The sequence below is a fragment of the Chelonoidis abingdonii genome, chromosome 18 (genome assembly GCF_003597395.2).
Source record: "Chelonoidis abingdonii isolate Lonesome George chromosome 18, CheloAbing_2.0, whole genome shotgun sequence".
NCBI lineage: Eukaryota > Metazoa > Chordata > Testudines > Testudinidae > Chelonoidis > Chelonoidis abingdonii.
In genome coordinates this window covers 16,622,103-16,640,439 of record NC_133786.1, presented here as the reverse complement: position 1 = coordinate 16,640,439, position 18,337 = coordinate 16,622,103, and the positions used below count along the sequence as shown (strand labels likewise).

Here is an 18,337-nt window from a genome sequence, read left to right as displayed (position 1 = left end):
ACACATGACATGGTTGTGAATTGCAAAATTTGGGTTAGAAAGGAGTAGCTCAACCCATTATCAAATGTAGCTATTTGTGAAATTTGAACGTAGAGTCAGCTCAGGGGCAGAACCTCTGTTCTTAAAGGTCTGCGGTGGTTGGATCTGTAGATGTGTTTTTATCCTCTTTCTAAACCTCATCCATCAATAAATCCAAACCCAGAACTGATTGGGCCCAGTTCTGCAATAGGAGTTTTGCCACTGACTATTGGGAGCAGGCTCCAGTCCGTTATCAGTGAGAGAGACTTTATATGATTCATTATGTAATTATTATTGACTGCACAGCTGCAACATTGACCTAGGCAAAACATAGCTGGCATCTCTGTATGCGAAAGGACAGGGATGAGGGCAGCTTTAGTGGCAGAACAAGGGATTCAGGCTAGTGCATTCTAAACAAACAACAAGTTCTCCAAGGTGCTTAGAGGTCATTAAAGCTCCATAGCACACATTGATCTTCAGTTTTACCAGCATCTACAGGTAATCTATTCTGCCTCTTTACTTGCCTTGGACTGATGTATTTTCTCTTTAATCTTCTTTGCCTTTCCCTTTGGAAGTAACTAGGTAAGAGATCCCGTCATGCTCTAACAAACTACTTGGATAGCATATGGGAGTCACCTCAAACTTCAAAATATCATAACCAGCCTCCTTCACTGCTTCCTCCAGAAACTCCTTCTCCAGAAAGAGGCAGGGACACTTCATTGTGGTCACCACCAGCAATTGACCCCCTGGCTTTAACAGGTAGCTGACATTTTTCAGGGCAGCACAGTAGGTACTTAGGTCTTTGCAACTTGTTCCCAAACAATAGCACAAGAGCAAGCAGTCTGCGTCTCTGCCCCCTGCTAAGGTCACAGGGTTGAATTTGGTGACATCACATTCCAGAACCTACTTAATGGTTCTTCGTAATTTCTCTTCCTTCTCAGCTCACTTTTTCCTGGAAAGATAAATATAACACTGAAGATAAATGTTCTACTGTTGAGCCAAAGAGCCCTTCATATCTCGGACCATTTCACACAGTAAATATATCTGCCATGGGCTCAGTGGTGGAATGGAATTCACCTGCTTAAGGCCGATTTTCATAAGAGTTCAGCTCCCATTTAGCCAGAGTTGGTCACACTTTATATGAAGCTCCCATTTATAATGGTTTTATAATGGTTAATAAATAACACAGGCATCTTACAGACAAAAATACTATGCGTCGTAAATGTTTGGTTATTAGCAAATCTGTAGAAAATGGTGTGAATTGCTGTAAGCTATCCATTGATCTGTTGGACTGTGTAACAATTTTGAGCAATAGACTAAGCCCTTATTAAAACATGTACTTACCATTTATTCACTCTTTGCAGCCCATTCATATAAATGGAAGATTATATAAAGTGTGGCCAATAATCTAAGGAGCTCAGCACCCTATGTGCTCAGATGTTTGGAACATCTGGCACTTATGGCCCATTTTGAAGGCATGGCCCTTGTGTTGACCTTTCTGGAGTGGGGAAATTTACGCTTGTAGGAGTAAACCATCCTCTTGTAAGCATTGCAAGTTCAAGCCCTGAGTCTGCTGAATTCATAGGAATCCCTTGCTGGGGTCACTGGAGGGGAGTCCTGGTTCCAGATTTCTCTTAAATTTTTTCCTTTCCTTCAATCCATTTCTTTCTTTTTATACTTATTTAACACCACCATAATACATAATGATTATTAGGAAAAAAACACCCCAGGGAAGGAAGAGCCACAAATTAAAAGGGATTTAACAGAACTAGGTCTCCCTCCCGTACCTATCCCCTTCCAGCTCACACACGTATTTCACCATCGGAGTCCAGTCAAATTCTCCTGGCTCTTTCTTTAGCCATTTCTGCACTTCCTGGAAGTTCAGATCCATATGGTTTGTGACAATGATCTCCCTGAAGGACTCACAGGCAGAGAGCAGTTCAAAAATGGTGGGAGCATCGCCAATACGAATCAGGGTGTTGCCTTTAACACCAAAGCAAAATACCTGTGTATCAGCACATACAGCAGCAGAGGATGGGAGTGGAGGAGGTTTGGGGGGCCGAGGGTGAAAGCTGGACAATTTCCCCTCTGGGTTTATAAAGGGTTTTCAAAAGGCCGGTTGTAGGAGAGGTAAAATGCAGCGAAGGACCCTTTACTAGTTTCAAGACTGAGCTTGATAAGTTTATGAAGGGGATGGTAAGATGAGGTTGCATCACAAGTAGGTTGAAAAGGATTTGATTTGTATCAGTAAACGTCAGTAAAGGTTGATTTCACCACACATACACAAACTGACTAAAAAGCATTTCCATTGATAATATCTGAAATATACAGCTAGACAAAGTAAGAGAAATCCTGCTCCAGAACTTCGTTGACTTGGATTTAAGGGTATTTAGCTGTAATATTTTGACATGTGATATTGAAAATTGGTCTTTTAAAGGTTATGAAACTTTAGCTTTTAAATCTCAGTGTCTATTGTCATTAAATAATTGTTGTAGGACTCCTCCCACCTGAATGTCATATAATTTCCCACAAATATGAAAATTTAAATCAATCAAAATAAAGAAACTTAAAAATAAACATTTTTCTTATACATTAAAATTATGAAAAAAAATTGAATTCTGACAATCCTGCCTGTAAGTCAGATTTTTAAGCCTTCTCTCTTTGTTTGTTCCTCTCCCCTGGGCCCTCTCTGATTCGTCCGTGTCTTTTTTAAAGCTGGCACTGGGAGATCTCATCTCATCTTTCATTTGAATAAATAAATTCAATAAAAGCTAGTTTCTAGTGTGAAGAGTTGTGGAGAAAGCTTTAAAAAAATAACAACTTGAAAAGCTTAAAATCCAGAAGGCACCAAGATGTGTTATTTTTTAAAATCTGTTATTTAAGCTCACTTGGCTTGGAGTTAGCAATACCCACACAGCCCAAAGAACATTCTACAGGCCCACAAGCCTAGATACATGAACAGCTTGGGAGAAAGTCCCTCTTTCAGGGACAGCTGGGGAGCTCCTTGACTACCAACTCCTGGCTCAATGGCACATGCTGACTTCTGATCTATCACCAGCCGTTCGTCATCGCAATACTGGGACCAGGGCTTGTTGGGGAATGGCACAGAGCTCCACTGCATGGGATGAAGAGCTGATTAATCTTGTAGAGAGACTGTACTTGAGGCAAAAACTAGTCAAGGAGGATTTGCTCTGTCCTGGTCTGTTCCATACCCGCTGTCACCAATGATGTTGCCAACCACAGCACACTAAAGGACCCTGTGCTCCCTCTCCCTTCTTCCATGCTGCCACGATCTAGGTGCACCTTCTCCACTGTTGATTCTTCAGCCGTAGTGGGCTCCATTTTATGCTTCATCTCAGACTCTCCTGTTGACTTTGGGAGACTCATTTAGTCATTAGCACAGCCCAGTGTTGTCATTGCACACACAAGAGTTATTATGCTAGAGCACAATACTACTCTCAGTGCACCTATTGTGGCAGGCTTTTGTAATGAGGATGACCAACTGTGACCCATCATGCCATAAAGTAGGGGTAGAAATATAATTAGGGAAAATCTCCTCCACTAAAAGAAATACAGACCTACACAATCATGTTTACAGCAACACGCATCCCACTATAAAACTGCCTTTGTGCAAACAGAAGGGCACAAAACACACCCGATTCATCCAAAATGAAGGTCTTAAAGAAGTTTATCAGAAGAAACACCAAAATATCATTTTTTTCACTATTTGTGGAGTCAAAGGAACAATAAATTATCAAACACTCTTTTGGATCAAAACGTTTTTCAAAAGCTTCTTTCTTAGGGCAGCTCTGGTCCATTTTCTTTTTGAGTTTGCAAACGTCCAACTGCCTGGCTGTTCCGGATCTGGGTTAATATGGGGTTCCTCTGCTCTTCCCAGCCATAGCTCCACCTTCTTTTGTCCAATTATCAGATTACCGGCTTTCTCCACAACTCCCTCACATGCTCCTGTGACCCGGGGTGCCCTCACTGAAAATGCCAAGGTCAGGGCAGGCTGCAGAAGGGAGAGCAGAGACTCCCCAGACTAGTGGTTAACAATGAAGTTAAACTCACCAGCCAGTCACAGACTGTGCTTCTGATCTCCCACACTGGTTATCAAGAAGTTCAAAAAATAGAAATCCCCCCCAGCCGCCTTACTGCATTCCAGTTCTCTGGCTCCCAATTAGCACCTAGGTCCAGTACAGTGAGAAGTTATTTAACAACTCTGCTCACATATACCAAACGTCCTTCTGACCCCATAGAGTCAGCCACATTACCAAGGCAATATTAGTTTGGAGCCTACCCAAAATACCGTGCTGCCAACCAATCCTTTAGTGTCAAAAACTAAAGGTTTATTATAGAGAGTTAAATGATAAAGCACTCAAATAGATTCAGAGACTTCCAAGTCCGTATATCATGTTCTTAGGAGTATTGGTGAGTTTGCTGGCTTAGAAGTCCCTCTGGAACACATCCACAGCTTGGATGGATCTTTCAATACTTTGTTTTGAGCTTTGTTTGTAGAAAAGTTACTCCAGTTACTACATACCTTGCTGACTCATAAGGTGTATCCGCTGCCTTCTCTCAATGGGTCAATTGTACAGCCGATGATCCTTGATGGACCATCGAACAGGCTAGGCAGTGCTGTCGCCAGACTGGCTAAGGGTGTCACCCAGAAACACAGCACAAGTCTGGAAATACAGATATACCCTATATATCTATTGGTCACAATACAAAGGTGATACAAACATATAAACAAGGTTATCAGACTTGGAAAATCAAAACATGTTCACTGATACCTTACACAGCATATCTAGCATGATTCATCCCAATTTTATAACATTGGTGTTAATAATACCATAAATGGTCACCCATATTCCATACAGCATCACAGCCCCCAGCTCCAGTGTGTCTCCAACCGTTTATGAACCTTCAACCCTTTTCTCCCTGGGCTGATTTTTCTCTTACTCGCGCTTGCTTCTCCGAAGAGAAGCACAAAGTGGGATTCCATGGCCTTTCCTGCAGACTCCGGCTCCTCTCTGAGCCCTGGCCTTCAGCAGAGAGGGAACTGCATCATCTCACGCCCCTCTCTGGCTACCGGACGGGTACCGTTCGTCCCAACATGTCTCTGCTTGTAGGTTCTGATGCCACCATAGCCTATGATGGTGGCACTGCTGCAAGATATCCATATGCACCACAATCAAACCAGGAACAAGCAGTACATGGCAGCGGAGGGGATGTTGTGATGACCTGGTTACACAGTTACATGTATTCTGGGCAGAGCCCAATATGCCCCGCATCTCGTGGCTCATGTAGCATCGAGTAGCAAAACACCACTCAACCCAGCCAGCTGCCTGACGGTCCCCCACCTTTTCTGGTTCATGTGACAAAGTGTCACTTGATCCAGCCAGCTGCTTGACTCTCATTTCAAAGGTCACACATCTGGAAGGTCTGGTGGGGGCTGCATTATGATTTTGACACACACGTCAGAAAGAACGCTCATCTCTTGATAATCTGCTCCGGGCATAATAGACACAGCCTATCTGCCCCATCTGGATGAACCACCAAGTCTGAAAAAAAACATATACAATAACTATGACAGCAGTTATGGCACAGACCAGGATAGAGCATTTAAATGATTGAATATACTTGCTTGCGTCTCTTATTACGAAGTAGATGTGATGGAAATTTAAATTCTGATTTCAAAGAGCCATACATATTGCATCATACTGTATTTTTCTAGTAGTAACTATTACTGCAACCATATAGATACATGTGTAATCCTGGGGATTGTCCTTAAACTCAGTAATTTGTAAGGGGGAATTGAATGGCTCAGGGGACTGGTAATAGACTTATAGGATCTTACATTACAAAAAACTAAAACTGAATAGAAATGAAAGAGAAATAAAAAGGGTATCTGATGTTAAATTGAATGTCAAGAAGCATTGAGGACTTGCAGCCAAACTTGGTAACACTGAAGTCACTAGGTGTTTGGACATTGCCTTCAATGGAAGCAAGATTAACGCTAGGTGTATTAAAAAGAAATCAACTAAGTATAATTGAGATGAAGCTGCATTTAGTCTGGTTAAGGTGCAATGAGCTCCAGGAATTCTGTATTCTGAACCAGGTGTGGTGACAGGGGACACCCTGATTGATATTGGCAGTGGCCCCACCATCCACTAGCTCCTCTCTGCCTGTGAGTCCTTTAAGGAGATCATCGCTTCAAACTATACATACCGGAACCACTGGGAATTGGAGAAATGGCTGAAGAATTAGCCAGGAGCGTTTGACTGGACTCTAGTGGTGAAATACATGTGTGAGCTAGAGAGAAACAGGTACAGGGGCTGGGAAAAGCAAATTGCCTCAATCCCTGGAATATTGCTCAGTCTGTCTATGCATCATCTCTACTTGTACTGATCATCTGGAACATAATCAGTGGTGTATACAGGCAGAAATTTTGGGGAGAAAATAAAGAGCAGGGGGAATGTGGTGTTCAGTCATGGTTGGAGTTTGTGTAGAGTTCCCAAGAGGTCTCAGCATCAAAGATCTTGGAGAGAGCTATCTGATATTGGCATTTTTCCAGTCTGAAATGCAGAGGCAAGGATAAATTCATCTGGCTGCAGATTTTTTAAAAATCCAAAATTCAGACAGAGAGTCTACTGAAAAAGTATCCAGAGTTCATGCCCCTGTTTGAAAAAGTTGGATGAATTCTGAGTAAAATGTGTTAGCAAGGACTTAATGTTGCTTGGCATTCCAGCATATCTTAAAGCATGACCCGTGGAAAGGGAACTAAAGATAAAGTTAACACAAGGTCCTACAAACAGACATGACTCTAGTGAACAATATTTTCCTTCTAATACACACACTTATATCATAGGAAGACACTGAAATTACAGATACCCATTTGAGGTTCATCTTGTATTGTATACGAGTATGTTTCTATAGGGGAAGGGAGGCTGAGAAAGAGGCAAAATTAAGGAAAACCATCAAACAGGTTCTAAAACGTGATGTCCACCAAAGCAACCCCATGGATCCAATCGTCCTGCCTCCAGCTGACTGCCTGGTCTCATCACTGTGCTTGGAATCTGCTTGCAAAGATCTGACCGCTTATCGCATTGCTCTGAAGAACATCAGCTCCCTGTTAAAGTCAGGAGGGCACTTGGTGCTGAGTGGAGATTTGGGCTGCAGTTGTTACATGGTTGGCCCTAAAAGGTTCTCATGTTTGGTCCTGAGAGAGGAATTTCTGAGGGAAGTCCTCAGTGAAACTGGCTTCATCATTCAAGAGTCTGAGGTTCTCATCAGGAATGATAATATTGATGACAGCTCTGATTTCTCTGGGAAGTTCTTCATTCTCGCTCGCAAAGAGGAAGCAATATAAATCCCTTGGGGAGTACAGGTAAAGGAAAACCCTCCCCGAAGGAAGTGAGAGAGACTCATAGGTCAGAAGGAACCAATATGATCATCTAGTCTGACCTCCTGCACAAAGCAGGCCACAGAACCCTACCCATTCACTTCTATAAAAACCCCTAACCTATGTCCGAGTTATTGAAGTCTTCAAATTGTGGTTTGAAGACCTCAAGCAGAGAATCCACCAGCAAGTGACCCATGCCCCTAACGTTAATCCCCTTGATTATTTTATATAGGAGCAAGCATATCCCCCTTGAGTCTTTTTGGTTAGGCTAAAAAGCCAAGTCTTTGAGTCTCCTTTCAATAAGCCAGGTTTTCCTATCCTCAGCATCTTCTAGTAGCCCGTCCTCTTCCCTAACGTTAATCCCACCTGATATATTTATCTAGAGCAAGCATATCCCCCTGGAGTCTTCTTTTTGTTAGGCTAAACAAGCCAAGCTCTTTGAGTCTCCTTTCCATAAGGCAGGTTTTGCCATTCCTCAATCATTCTAGCCCTAGGTAGTAGCCGTCTTGAACCTGTTCCAGTTTGAATTCATCCTTTTTAAACATGGGAGACCGGAACTGCACACAGTATTCCAGGTGAGGTCTCACCAGCGCCTTATACAACGGTACTAACACCTCCTTATCTTTGCTGGAAATACCTCGCCTGATGCACCCTGAAACCGCATTTGCTTTTTTAACGGCCATATCGCACTGGCGGCTCATAGTCATCCTGCGATCAACCAATACCCCAACGTCCTTCTCCTCCTCTGTTGTTTTCAACTGATGCGTTCCCAATGTATATCGAAAATTCTTATTATTAATCCCTAAGTGCTTGACCTTACTAATAAACATAACAATGAAATCAATGCAGTATTTTGTCTATCAATGTTAAATACATTAACCCTTTGCTGTGAAATACACAATGCCCATGACAAATGCAGGAGAATATAAGCAGCTAAATTGCTGCTGCAGGATGAACTTAACTGAGGAAACGCTTCCCTGCAGGACGAGAGTTCCAAGAGAAAATTTTTGGTTGCTATTTTTAAAAATTATTGCAATTTTTGAACAATTTTTACCCAAGTTCTACTTCGGTTCTTCACATTTACCAAAGTAAAGTTCCTATGAGCCACATGGTGAGAGGTGTGATGTGTTCCCCCGGGGTGCCATCTGGAACATGTGTACAACTGAGCCTCCCAACTCACCAGCCTGGACTCCCACTCACTCTGTGCTGCTGTGACAAGCTGTAGACATGCTCCCGGTCTTGCACTGTCACCAGCACACAGGCAGGGACACACCCAGCTGTAGTAACATGCATTATGAAAAATTTTTCTTTATTCCTGTGAAAAAAACCAGCCTTCTTAAATATTGCCAGTGAGGATACTGAGGAGGATTTGCTCTATTCGAACCCTATCCAATGTGCATGGATTTCCATTGCTTTAACGAGCATGGGCTCATGGGCTCTAATCTTAATTTCTTGTCCCCTAGTTCAGGTTTCTGCTGAAATGTAATTTTAAATAGAATTAGACAACATGGGCTTGGTCATCTGGGCCAGCCAGTCTGTGTTCAGGCAGCACCCAACTGAAGTGAGGAGATGAACGTGTCTTTGTGCCTTCTTCTCTTCTCCCACCCGTTTACCTCCTGATCCTTTAACTGATGGGCAGCCAGGTCAGCCCTTTGCAAAAGTTAGAGCAGCTGCAGGGCAACTCTAAATTGCACAGGCTAGTAAGAGCATGCAAAGGACTGTTCTAGTAGCCAGGGATACTGGAACCCAAAGATAGTCTGGTCGTTACCCCCACCATGGGCCAGTCTCTGCCACATGTATCATCCACACTATTTTACCAGCAAAGCACAATGCAGCTGTAATATTACATATAATTCTGTAATGTTCTATGGGCCTGGGCCATATGTTGTTGGATTTTACCAAGGTTTTATGCTCCCCAGTTTCTCGCGGCTGCTCTCACAAAGTGGGAGGTCATTGGCTGGACTGATCAGATAGGTCAGAATTCCAGATAAGAATCTGGATGGACTGCAGGTCTAGGGCTGGAAGAAGCATTCAGAGCTTCAGGCCCAAGCACCTGGTCATGTCAGATCTCCTCAGAGATGTGCCTGAGCTGCCAAACACAATTCAAGGTCTTAACCACGTGACTGAAAGTCAGTTCCCTTCTCTGTGCCTGAGCGGAGGTGTGCAAAGTGCTGGTGGCGGGGCTGGGCTCAGAGCAAGAGTTCCTTTGGTAGGGGCTGGAGGCAAACCAACGTGCAGGTTCAACGGGATGTTTGATGAACTGAAACCTCCAATGGCAACCACCACAGCCAGCTGCCTTTCAGCTTTCCTCCTAGTCCCTTCCCCTCGCCCACCAAAAAAAGCCCAGAGAACTTGAGGTCCTTTGTTTTGGAATTCTCTCCCATGTCTGGTGTGTCAGATCCCAGCTCTAGGACACTGCAAAGTCCACCTTTAATCCCAGGCATTTGGGGAGGAGATGGGTTAAAGTTAGTTGTTTGTTGGGGGGTTATTTAGTTTTCTAGGATGTAATTTGCTTTTTTTAAAAAATTAATCAAATAAACAGCTCAATATTAATTCCACCTGCTTGAATCCTGACTAGTTTGCTTTCAATCATGTCAGAAATTCTTTTACAGCCAGTATAATATGCAAGCTAGTTTTGTAAATTGTTACTGGCTAAGTACCAATCAATCAGAGCTAGAAATCTTGTTCAGTATTTCATTTTTTGTTCTTTTCTTTCTTGGGTACCTTAAAAATAGAACTAACCCATAGGTGTCCTTGTTAGACATGAGGCTAACACAGTTCATACTTTTTAAGACCCTCAGAGGTCCACATTGAACATGTTGTTTGGCTGTGAGCAGACTGCCAGCTGGTCCAGGAACTGGGGTCCCACAAAACTCGGTCAGGACATCTCAGTCTCAACCCACAGCTACTCTTGCTACTCCAGTGCTCATCACCCGGAGCTATACTGCCTATACACGAGATTCAGCTGCAGGTCTTTTTGTCTTTGTCTTTTCCAAGGAAAGCACATTCAAGGCACCACAGCCAGCTTGGACACCTTCCCTCTGGCTCCCAACATGCTACTATTAACAGTCTCTCAGGGGCAGAGCAACCTGGGTGGTTCACAGATAAGGAAGTTCCTGAGGGAGCCTCTCAGGTTCACCTTGGAAAAGAACCTGTGTGGAGGGCGGAGGGGGGTGGTGATTGGGCACCAGACCCACCCCAGTCTGGGGGCAATGCTGTGCCTCAGTTCCCCTCCTTCTTAGCCCCCTGAGGCACTCACACAGCCACGACGACAGGTGATTCAATTTAATCCCCCACTCTCGATTCCTGCTTTATTGAACCAGAAACAAAAAGACAACAACCAGTTCACATGGCTCAGCTAAGCATAATCTGTTTTGTTGTCATCTTTGCAATTTAAACATGAGTGTCACAATATCTAGGGTTTACCTAAAGCCCCACCTGAAGTCATCTGATGATGTGAGAATCTCAGCTTTCGTTTTTTGGAGAGGTGTGGGGAGGGGAGGCAAGTAAGTTTCTAGCCCTCATGGTTTTGGAGGGGAACCCTGAAAAACATGACCTGAGTGTACGCAACAGGCTCAGCCAGCAAAGAAAAAGGACCCAGCATATATAATTGTTATTATTTTAAAATCCCTTGATTTTTAAGCCTGTCATGTGTTTTGAGGCCTTGTGGTGTTCCATGCTTGGGGTTGGCCATACTGCTTTCCTTTGTTGTTAGGGTTTCCCAAGATAGTCCTGCTACCCTTCCCAGCAAGTCTCCCCTAAGCCATTCACCTAGTTAGTGTGTAAACTTTCCCACCTGGTTCCCTTTCCCCAGCGCTCTCAGAAACAGAGAGTGTGGGCAGCCCCTTTTGCAGCACAGCTTGGCTGGAAAGGAGCCTCTCTGTAGAAGGAGCATTGGGCAAAATTCTCTGCTAGTGGTGTAACTCCACCAAGGTCACCGGAGCCCTCGAGGGCCTTTGGGTCATGTCCGAAGAGGCACTGCTTCCATTTCAGCCTTGACCAGGTCAGCATCCCAGCTGCACAGGAGGGAAGGGGTGAAGGGAAATATGTTGTTTGTCGAAGCACTGCCCTGACATCTCTTGTATCTAAACAGTTTTATTGCTCTTGTGCATGGTACTTAACCCCTCATCTTACCTCAGAGAAAGTGGACTAGGACTACGTGCCACTAAGCCACTTTCCCTTGCCTGACTCTCTTGAGTAATTTGCAGTTAGTTTGTTTAACCTCCGACTCATCCTCGTGTTACCTTCTGAGATAAACAGGTTCGCCTGATGCTCTGAGGACACTTCAGAAGGCAGGGATCTGGGTCAGGGGTGCGGGTGACAATCTGACAGGAGTACATACATTCAGAGCCAGAGTTAGGGGCAGGTGACTCAGGTGCCGGGATTGGGAGGGTGCCAAGCTCAGGGTGCTGTAAGCTATTCAAAAGTTTAACAAGTGTGTGTGGGGGCGGAAAGAGGGCGCTGAGGACACTGCTTACCTGGGGCACCATTTGTTCTAGGGCTGGCCCTGCGTCCCTTGGCTTCTGTGTTTCGACAAACAACATATTTCCCTTCACACCCTTCCCTCCTGTGCAGCTGGGATGCTGACCTGGTCAAGGCTGGAAATGGAAGCAGTGCCTCTTCGGACATGACCCAAAGGCCCTCGAGGGCTCCGGTGACCTTGGTGGAGTTACACCACTAGCAGAGAATTTTGCCCAATGCTCCTTCTACATAGAGAGGCTCCTTTCCAGCCAAGCTGTGCTGCAAAAGGGGCTGCCCACACTCTGTTTCTGAGAGCGCTGGGGAAAGGGAACCAGGTGGGAAAGTTTACAAACACTCAACTAGGTGAATGGCTTCAGGGGAGACTTGCTGGGCAAGGGTAGCAGGACTATCTTGGGAAACCCTAACAACAAAGGAAAGCAGTATGGCCAACCCAAGCATGGAACACCACAAGGCCTCAAAACACATCGAACAGGCTTAAAAATCAAGGGACTTTAAAATAATAACAATTATATATGCTGGGTCCTTTTTCTTTGCTGGCTGAGCCTGTTTGCGTACAACTCAGGTCGTGTTTTTCAGGGTTCCCCCCAAAACCAATGAGGCTAGAAACTAACTTGCCCCACCTCCCCACACCTCTCCAAAAAACGAACAGCTGCGACTCTCACATTATCAGGTGACTTCAGCAGGTGGGGCTTTATGGTAAACCCCCAGATATTGTGACACTCATGGTTAAATTGCAAAGATGACAACAAAACAGATTATGCTTAGCTCTGAGCCAGGTGAACTGGTTGTTGTCTTTTTGTTTCTGGTTCAATAAAGCAGGAATCGATGAGTGGGGGATTAAATGAATCACCTGTCGTCGTGGCTGTGTGAGTGCCTCAGGGGGCTAAGAAGGATGGGAACTGAGGCACCAGACTGGGTGTGGTCTGGCCCAATCAACACCCCCCCCCACACACACACAGGTTCTTTTCCAAGGTGGACCTGAGAGGCTTACTCAGGAACTTCCTTATCTGTGAACCACCCAGGTTGCTCTGCCCCTGAGAGACTGTTAATAGTAGCATGTTGGGAGCCAGAGGGAAGGTGTCCAAGCTGGCTGTGGTGCCATGAATGTGCTTTCCTTGGAAAAGACAAAGACAAAAAGACCTGCAGCTGCATCACATGCTGGATTACCAGGTTAGGTTTGCCTGATCTGCTATAGTAATATACAAGCTGAAAGGCACTGAACAAAAGCCAAAGCAAAAAAAACTCAACGATCTCTGTGGAAGTAGAGACAGAACTGACAAGGATTTGTAGGGGATCTTAATGCATGACAGTCTGTGTTAGCAAGAGTCAGGCTAGCTGTAACCCTGCTAACGCGAGATTTGTAGAAGCGAGGATTGTTTGAGGTGAGTGCGAAAGAACTGTGTGAGAAGTTATTGCGATCTTGTGTCGATATAAGGAATGTAGACTGGTGTCTAAATAGAAGTGAGAAAAATAAGATATCAGGATGGCCTATCTATAAACAAAATGCAGCTGTTGCTTATTATTGTATGTAACAAAAAGTATAAATGCTGCTGGAATTGTTTACCTGTAGAGAGACCTGCCTAGGACTGGGGAAACCCCGTGTCCTAGCGCACTCCCTACTCTATGCAATTACTTGAGAATAATAAAGTATTTGATTTTGCTGCACCCAACCAAAAAGTGAGAACTGAGTTTTTCTCCGACAATAGGTACACAGCATTTGCAGTGTTAGTATCTGTACTGATATTACAGAGGCAGCCAAGTGGGCTAGGCATTGCACAGACACATAGGAAGGCACAATCGTTGCTCTGAAGAGCTCTCAGTCTTAAAAAAACCCAATAAAGAAACAGACTGTCCAGGTCTGTCTGTCTACCTATAAACGCTGCTTTCAGATCAGCTCTGTACACTGGTGCCTCCTAATGTTCAGAAAGCAGAAGGCATGTCCTGAGACATCCTGTGAAGTGAATTTTGGGGCGAGGGGGAGGGGGAATGTGTCAAGATTTTCCCTGATGGACCATGGGCTTCAAAACCCACGTTGAGGAAAAACTGTTAAGGGGATATAATTGGTGGAGCTGAGGCACTTGTGTGATGAATGCCGCACTTGGTATGACGGAGGTGTATGGGCAGCATTGCTCTGGGTGAGGAGCACTGGAGCAGCAAGAGTAGCTGTGGGTTGAGACTGAGATGTCCTGGCCGAGTTTTGTGGGAGCCCAGTCTCTGGAACAGCTGGCAGTCTGCTCACAACCAAACAACATGTTCAGTGTGGGCATCTGAGGGTCTTAAAAAGTGTGACTTGTGTTAGCCTCATGCCTAACAAGGACACCTATGAGTTAGTTCTATTTTTAAGGCATCCAAGAAAGAGAAGAACAAAAAATAAAATACTGAACAAGATTTCTAGCTCTGTTTGATCGGTACTTAGCCAGTAACAATTTGTCACTGGCATTGTGTATTTCACAACAAAGGGTTAATGTATTTAATGTTGATGGAGAAAATACTGCATTGCTTTCATTGTTATGTTTATTGGTAATATTATCTCACTTCCTTCAGGGAGGGTTTCCTTTACCCGTACTCCCCAAAGGATTTATATTGCTTCTTCTTTGTGAGCGAGAATAAAGAACTTTCCAGAAAAATCACAGCTGTCATCAATATTATCATCCCTGCCGCGAACCTCAAACTCCTGAATGATGAAGCCAGTGTCACTGAGGGCTTCTCTAAGAAATTCCTCTCCCAGGACCAAACACGAGAACCTTTTGGGGCCAACCATGTAGAAACTGCAGCCCAAAACTCCACTCAGCACCAAGTGCCCTCCTGGCTTTAACAGGGAGCTGATGTTCTTCAGAGCAATGCGATAAGCGGTCAGATCTTTGCAAGCAGATTCCAAGCACAGTGATGAGACCAGGCAGTCAGCTGGAGGCAGGACGATTGGATCCATGGGGTTGCTTTGGTGGACATCACATTTTAGAACCTGTTTGATGGTTTTCCTTAATTTTGCTTCTTTCTCAGCCTCCTTTCCCCTATAGAGACATACACATATACAAGATGAACTCCAAAGGGTTATCTGCAATTTCAGTGTCTTTCTATGATATAGGTGTGCGTATTAGAAGGAAAACATAATTCCCTAGAGTCATGTCTGTTTGTAGGACCTTGTGTTAACTTTATCTTTAGTTCTCTTTCCACGGGTCATGCTTTAAGATATGCTGGAATGCCAAGCAACATTAAGTCCTTGCTAACACATGTTGCTCAGAATTAATCAAAGTTTTCAAACAGGGTCATGAACTCTGGCTACTTTTTCAATGGACCCTCTGTCTGAATTTTGGAGTCTTAGAAGAAAAACTTTTTCAGTGGACTTTCTCTCCCCTCCCCTGCCCGCTGTCTGAATTTAGCATTTAAAAAAATCTACAACCAGGTGAATTTACATCAGCCACATTTCCCTCTGCGTTTCAAACTGGAAGAGTGACAATATCAGTGGATAGCTCTCTCCAAGGTCTCGTATACTGAGACCTCATGGGGACCTTATACAGGCTCCTACCATAACTGAAAACCACAGCCCCCCTGCTCTTTATTTTCTCCCCAAAATTTCTACCTGTATTCACCACTGATTATGTTGCAGCTTCCAAATGATCAGTATAGGTAGATGATGCTGGATAAACAGACTGAGCAATATACCAGGGGTTTAGGCAATCTGCTTTTTCCAGCCTCTGTACCTGTTTCCCTCTAGCTCACACACGTATTTCACCACTGGAGTCCAGTCAAACGCTTCTGGCTCATTCTTCAACCATTTCTCCAGTTCCTGGTGGTTCCGGTATGTGTAGTCTGAAACGATGATCTCCTTAAAGGACTCGCAGGCAGAGAGGAGCTGGTGGATGGTGGGGCCACTGCCAATATCAATCAGGGAGTCCCCTGTCACCACACCTGGTTCAGAATACAGAATTCAAGGTGCAATGAGCTCCAGAACCAGACTAAACGCAACTTGATCTCCATTATGCTTAGTTGATTTAGTTTTAATACATCTAGAGTTAATCTTGCTTCCATTAAATGCAATGTCCAAACACCTAGTGACTTCAGTGTTACCAAGCTTTGGCTGCAAGTCCTCAATGCTTTTTGACATACAGATTATTGCACTTACATTCCTATTCAGTTTTTCTGTAATATAAGATGCTCTAATTCTATTACCAGTCCTCTGAGCCAAGCAATTCCCCCTTACAAGTTACCGAATTTAAGGACAATCCCCAGGATTACACATTTACCAGTGTGTTTACAGTTAATACTAGAAAAATTAATTAAGTTAATACTAGAAAAATACAGTATGATGCAATATCTCTGGTTCTTCCAATCCAACAGCTTTGTAAATAGAATTTAAGTTTGCAACACATAATAAGGGATGCAAGCAAGTATATTCCAAAATTTAACTGCAGGGGTGACTTTTGAACAGAATTGGAGCTCTTCATAAAAAAAAATGAATTTCTACTCCCAGGAGAAGGCTATGGGGAAATATGCTAGACAATAATTAACAATAACTAACTTTTCTGTCTAGTCCTTTACATTTATACAGCTCCAAGCACTTTGGACCGGAACACTAATGTTGTTATCCTTGTTTTACAAATGAGGCACAGAGCAGTGATGTGACTTGCCCAGGGTCAAAGGGAAGGTCAGTGGCAGGCTTGAGAACAGAACTCAAGTCTCGTGAGTCTCAGTCCAAGGCCGTGTTGCATGGATGCTTGCAGACAGGGGAGGATAGGGAAAGCTTCCTGAGGATCTGTGGTACTTCCAAAGGCTGAACAATAACATTTAGCCTATTTAATGGGCTTTTTTAACTAGAAACACTCGCTGAAGGGTCCTCAGCCCCCCTGTGCCGCAAGGTGAGATTTGATGAACTGCCCAAGCATGTTCATTGCACATCAGATAGGAGTGACCATGGAAACCAAATAACTAATGCATATTACAGGATACTTCACCACAACCCAGACCAAAATGTGCCACGACAATAACCTGATTTCTTATGTCACAGACAAGCAAAGTTGCAGGAATCAGGGGTGCAGGAGGTGCTGCAGCACCCTCAGGTTTTATGCAGGGCTCTGCTCCCAGCCCCGTATGTGGGGTTCTGTCTGGCCGACCCACACCCAGGCTCTGCTTCTGGCCCCCTAGCAGGTTCCTGGCGCATGTCTGGGTTCCCAGCTGCAGCTCTCAGCCTCATCCCCCTTAACCTTTTCAGGTTCACCCCTCCCAGAGACACAGCTTTGCTCCCATCCTCAGCTCCTGCATGGGGCATGGACAGGGGTGAGGAAGCTGTTCCAGTGTCACAGCAGACAAGGATAGACAAGCCAGGGATGAGTCCCAAATCCCACCAACAGGCCATACCTGAAGTGAAGGTTTTACAATAATGTTTCAAGACAAAGTTAAGATATTCTTCTCCGCAGGTGCCTTCCCCAAATTTGTAATATCCGAGATAGGCCTTTGGATCAAACTCTGCCTGGTAATCATCTCCTCCGGTGAACTCAGCCATGGTGCTCGCTCTGAGTCTGCACATAAACTGTGCTGGTTTTCCCAAGGTCCCCTGTCCACAGTGAGCTGTCCTTGATGACACATCTGATCTCTGCCTTTTAACACTATCATGTGCCTGCAAAAAGAGTGCAGCTGTGGAGCTCAGCCCCTACACTCTTTAATGTTAGATGTACAACTTGGTGTTGCTTAAAAACTTTTTTTCTTAATCCCATTTGCTTTTCACAACTCCTGGGCAGATTATAGGTCCCTAATGGAATCCCAAGCTGGAAGCTGATATAGAGTTCTGTGAATAGTTAATAGCATTATGCCAGCCTCTGCCCTTCTAGAGCTGAAAAGCAGACACTTGCATAGTGAGAGGGCTCTGAGATTAGGGCAAGGTCCTGTCACAGACTTCAGGGCGCTAATACAGAGCTGTAACTAGGCATTTTAGCGGTCAGGGTGAGCTTGCATATTTGTGACCCATGGCGGCAATGCGTAGAGGCAGGATGGCCGGCTCCCATCAGCTTCTAATACACAGGCTCCTGTCTTAAAATCTCTGTGATAAATGGAAGGCAGAAATCTGGGAGGGGGCATGTGAGCCTGGGTGGCCCCTCCATGCACTCCTCATTTTTTCTCCCCCAGGGCTTTGCATCCTGGGTGGCTTCTCTGCTCACCTCACCCTGGTTACAGCCCTGGTCCTGGAGCTGGAATCCGATGCACCAGACAACGGAGTGAATGTCAAACCCAAGGACCCCTCATGGATAATGCCCTCTGTGCAGGCTCCTCCTCTTTACAGCAAGGGTCTCCAGGCCACTAGAGCTTTATAAGGAACACCTTGGGAGCCACTGGCGTGATGTGATGTCACTCCACTTAGCAGATTCTGGAATTCTGCACAAGTTTCAGTTTCCGAGAGGTCTCAAGGAGTGGCTCTATGCGAAGCAGCTGGCCGCAACC

The 18,337-nt window shown here is 44.6% G+C and overlaps 1 protein-coding gene and 2 pseudogenes across 1 annotated transcript; 1 reads left to right on the top strand and 2 right to left on the bottom strand.

The window, feature by feature from the left end:
* Positions 1–444: 444 nt before the first annotated feature.
* On the bottom strand, positions 445–3,956 carry LOC116834181 (nicotinamide N-methyltransferase-like; annotated as a pseudogene).
* Positions 3,957–5,839: 1,883 nt separating this feature from the next.
* On the top strand, positions 5,840–7,390 carry LOC116834189 (nicotinamide N-methyltransferase-like; annotated as a pseudogene).
* A 7,093-nt stretch (positions 7,391–14,483) lies between these two features.
* Positions 14,484–17,429, bottom strand: LOC116834157 (nicotinamide N-methyltransferase-like). The gene is made up of 3 exons (XM_032796071.2): positions 17,261–17,429; positions 15,607–15,814; positions 14,484–14,916 (listed from the first exon to the last, which is right to left on the bottom strand). The coding sequence occupies exons 1-3, from the start codon at positions 17,427–17,429 to the stop codon at positions 14,484–14,486; spliced, it is 810 nt and encodes a 269-aa protein (XP_032651962.1).
* Positions 17,430–18,337: the final 908 nt, after the last annotated feature.

Excerpts from the sequence above, each read along its gene's own strand:
- LOC116834157 (XM_032796071.2), bottom strand. The coding sequence starts at position 17,429 with ATGTGCAGACTCAGAGCGAGCACCATGGCTGAGTTCACCGGAGGAGAT. Across the intron at positions 15,815-17,260 it reads TTGTAAAACCTTCACTTCAG|GTGTGGTGACAGGGGACTCC; the intron begins GTATGGCCTGTT and ends ATTCTGAACCAG. Across the intron at positions 14,917-15,606 it reads TGTGAGCTAGAGGGAAACAG|GGGAAAGGAGGCTGAGAAAG; the intron begins GTACAGAGGCTG and ends ATGTCTCTATAG.